This window comes from Hyalella azteca, unplaced genomic scaffold, assembly GCF_000764305.2.
Source record: "Hyalella azteca isolate HAZT.00-mixed unplaced genomic scaffold, Hazt_2.0.2 contig12192, whole genome shotgun sequence".
NCBI classification, from domain to species: domain Eukaryota; kingdom Metazoa; phylum Arthropoda; class Malacostraca; order Amphipoda; family Hyalellidae; genus Hyalella; species Hyalella azteca.
In genome coordinates, this window is record NW_025942156.1 from 315 (window position 1) to 4492 (window position 4178).

The 4178-nt window shown below is 40.5% G+C and overlaps 1 protein-coding gene across 1 annotated transcript; it reads right to left on the reverse strand.

The window, feature by feature from the left end:
* Nucleotides 1-664: 664 nt before the first annotated feature.
* Nucleotides 665-1518, reverse strand: LOC108678906 (the record flags this gene model as incomplete). The annotated part of the gene is given in 1 exon segment (XM_018167403.2): nt 665-1518. A coding segment is annotated over 1 exon segment (621 nt), but the record flags the coding sequence as incomplete, so codon positions are not given.
* Nucleotides 1519-4178: the final 2660 nt, after the last annotated feature.

Sequence of the window (4178 nt, forward strand, 5' to 3'; positions counted from 1 at the left end):
TATAATCACACTGTAAACAGTACACGCACAAAAAATATTATTCTGAATATACATACACACTCGGAGCATGGCACCGGCAGATTCACTCACAGTACAGCTAGCATTCAAGACTACACAGAGCGCACGCTACACACATGCAGACAAGAGACACAACACGCTTGGTGGACGCTAGCAGCACACAACAGACGTTCGGGGAATAGAACACAAATTTTCTCCAAGTTAATTACTGCATGAAATACTACATGCACAAGAGGTAGAGCCGGCGTTGCTCCAGAGGTTGTGATAAGCAATACGGTACCTATATAGGTTAACCCAGCTACTAAATCCTTAGGGGAGAAAAATTTAGTGTAGCAGGTTAATTTGACGTACTCAGGAGGTCTATTGTGATAATTAAGCAGATAATCATCGCGATTGCGAAGTAATCTGCTCTTTGGTTGGCGATATAATAACGACCATGTTGTGTACTATTCAGATTGCAAACAAACAACTAATATTATATAATAAACATTGATGTGCATTCGAATACGAAGTAAATCAAGGACAGGAAATTAATAACGAGAAGAAATTACGTGAATTATATGACATATAGAAGTAAGAGAGGAATTAAGCCTGCATGTGGGACTTTAAGGATACATGTCATTAGATTAAACACCACCAAACTCACATCGTTGACGATTTCCTGGGCATCTTTGACAGTGTCAGCCTCGGCATCGGATAAATTTTCCGTATGATCGGATTCGACTTGAACGAATCCAAGTCGTCTACGCGACACGTCATCCAGCGCAATACTTGAAGGAGGATTCTTTTTCTCGCGCAACTTTGGACTTCCCGAACCGACGGGATCAAGTGTAGGGAAGATATTTCCACCGGTCGAGCTCCTCTGCAAATTAGGGACGATAGAGGGAGCTTTTCGAAAACGAAAAGACCCGCTGGCTTTCTTAGGGAGTTCTTTTTCGGTATTCAAGACCTCCTTTGATGTAGTGGCATTTTTTTCCTCCCATACCAATTTGGCTTTAAGCACTGACCCGTCAATGGAGGTTTTCTTTTTAAGTGGAGCCTCGATTGTATCTTTGCGCACCCAGGGTAGGCAAGATGTTTTCACCGGGGAATCGAATCTCACCGGGGACCACGACAGGGCCCGGTTGCGGTTGGAAGATTGGGGCCCAGAGAGGTTCATGGTTGAATGAGCCCGTATTGGGGGAGGGCAGGCCCATGGGGGGCTAAGTATCCCTTGAGAATGCATGGTCAAATTTGAGGAGGAAAAGGCGCGTTGGTTCACATCCATCCTGCAACTACAAACACTGCTTGATATCACCTACGAAAGACGAAAACCTCAAAATAATTGAAGTTCTTATCATTGTTTTGCCCAAAATTAGAATTGACATTCCTCACTCGTCATAAGGTGGGTAGGTATCGCTTGAGTCACACGCAACACACAACCGCATCGTGAATCCTAACCACAAAACAGGAAGCAATACAGCTCTTCCTCTTGAGTAACCCTTCACTGTAAAATTCAAACTGAAACAGGAAGAAAAATGGTCAACTGAAAAGGAGGCTGGCAGCATCTGGCATACATGACGAAAAGATGATAAACAGAAAACCCGTGATGCCTTCAATACATGTACCGTGCAGCATGGTCGGGTGCAAAGGCTTGAATCGTCTCATTTCTGAGTCACGATGTCATCTTAACTCATGCTACCTGTTTACAGTGCAACAGGTACCTACTGCGAAAGTATAATGGTACATCAATACTGAAAGGAGTAGGTGCATACATCCAATGTAGCAATAGGAACCTAAAATATAAATTCTGGTAAATGAAAATTTACAAAAAAAATAAAGCTTAAAGTGTCCCTAAAAGTGCTTAGAATGTTATAAAAGGTTCTATAAGTACGTCTACAGATTATTATATAATAGACAACAACGGGAAAATATGATAATATTCCACAAAAAAGAGATACGACTATAACTACTCTTGTTATTTGTAAGTGTAATTCTAAGTGGAACTGGTAGAACAGTTCCATCCGGTAGTTCAGTATAATGCTTGGCCTTTTCAATGCAAGAATTAAGCTACGTATGTCACGTATTCTCCACGTGATCCTCATGTGTGACAAGTAAAGATCCACGCAACTTGTGCATAGAAAATAACTTTTGTACTCCAATATGCCATACGAGTGCAAGTTCACATTATAAACACTATAATTCGACCACTTCTAGTCTAGAGGTACCTAGAATTTAACTACATACAGGTAAATAAATTCCTACTGTAACCAATTTTTAGTTGGCTAGAATTACGTCATAGTAAAATACGCCAAGCAATTAAACTAAAATCGCCCATTTGTGTGTCGAACATGACTGCGTGCAGAGGAACGGCAAAGATAGCTCAACCATGATTTAATGTGAAGATTTCACAGCGCGGTTTGATCGACACCACTTCTACTACTGTAATAGTTGTCTGTAATATAATACAATTCTAAAACTGGTATAATCAAGGCGCGGCTCAAGTCTCCCCGGCCTGAATTTAATTCACGAAATAACAATACAGAACGAGCCTAATAAAACAGCTACCGTCAATATGTGATTTGACTGGTTCAGCGAGGTTTCATAATTACCAATTTTAAAATTTGAACCGATCACGTTGTTCGTGTTCAATACGAATTATTCAGGAAGTATGTCACAATAGTTTTTATAATTCGTTAAATTTGGAACTATAAATATTTAAAATTTTGATATTGAAATTTGAGTCGTAAGCATATATCAATAGCGTCAAGGCAGTTCTCACAACCGACCTCAGATTCGGAAGACGCACAGCAGTTTTAGCGCCGCCAACAACGGATGCCCAATAAGCTAGAGTTCGAACAAGAGGGCACTTCACCAAACAAATATACGGTTATCGTTAGTTATGTCTTATACAAACAAATGCACCACGAACGTAAGTGAAAAGCTTGTAACAACAAACGTAAATATAGCGGTGCAGCATAACGCGAGGCTCTCTCAGCCGAGACTATCGCCACCTCGTAGCCAAGAATAGCGCTGCGAGACTTGGGTGAACATGAACAAGTTCATGAGTCTGATATACAGAGTGCATCTCATTATGCCTAAATGCTTGCATCATGTTTATACGCGTTACGTGCATCTCTTCTTCAGGCTTGATGCCCGTTTAATAGCTGGGAGCATTGGAACGTGCAAGTTCAATAATTGACCGTTTATATCTTATTATGTTTTTAAGCCACTCAAGCAATGCATTATAAGCGTGCGTTTTTAGTACAAGTACACTGTATTGTGCAAGCACATGTATGTACTTAGTATTCAGTATAAAACATACAAGTATTGTACTGCTAACCAAGCAAATCAATTTTTCTCATATCAGGTTAACTGTTCTACTTAGGATATTTTTTCTTTGTTAAATTCAACCATTTGAATAAATGGCACCTACTGCGCACTGAGGCATGCATACTCGAGCACACGAATACTACATGAAAAAGTGATATAATTTTAAAAGTGATATAGGTATAATTAGAGATCATATGATCTCTAATTATACGCATAAAGTATGAACACTGTAAATGCGATTATCGTATCTTATATCGTGACGGCGCTGCTCGTATCTTATATCGTGACGGCGCTGCTCGTATATCTTATATCGCGACGGCGCTGCTCGTATCTTATATCGTGACGGCGCTGCTCGTATCTTATGTCGTGACGGCGCTGCTCGTATCTTATATCGTGAATGAACTAAAATCTACATTAATTTCATTATCTTGCACTTATTCAATTACTTGTCTCTTGCACTCGTCACCGACACCAATATTTCCTTAAAGCATAAACTTCAGTTTAAAATTTGACTCAGTTTCTTTAAGTTTCACCAGATATCAATGTGACTAACACACCCAGTGATAAATGTTATAATAATTTGGTGACATTACAGTTCGTTATTTTTTAGATGAGCGACTATGATTCGCAACGAATAATGTAATTATACCACTAAATATTATTCGGTAAAAATATCGTTAAATTAAATCGTTCTTGCACGAGACGAACGGCGCACGATGCGCCTGCGCGGGCGCTACTGACGCAAAGCGCCTTGGGTGACGTCCAAGTGGGGGGTGCTCTACCGCACCAGTGGTGGTGCTCTACCGCACCAGTGGTGGTGCTCTACCGCACCAGTGGTGGTGCTCTAC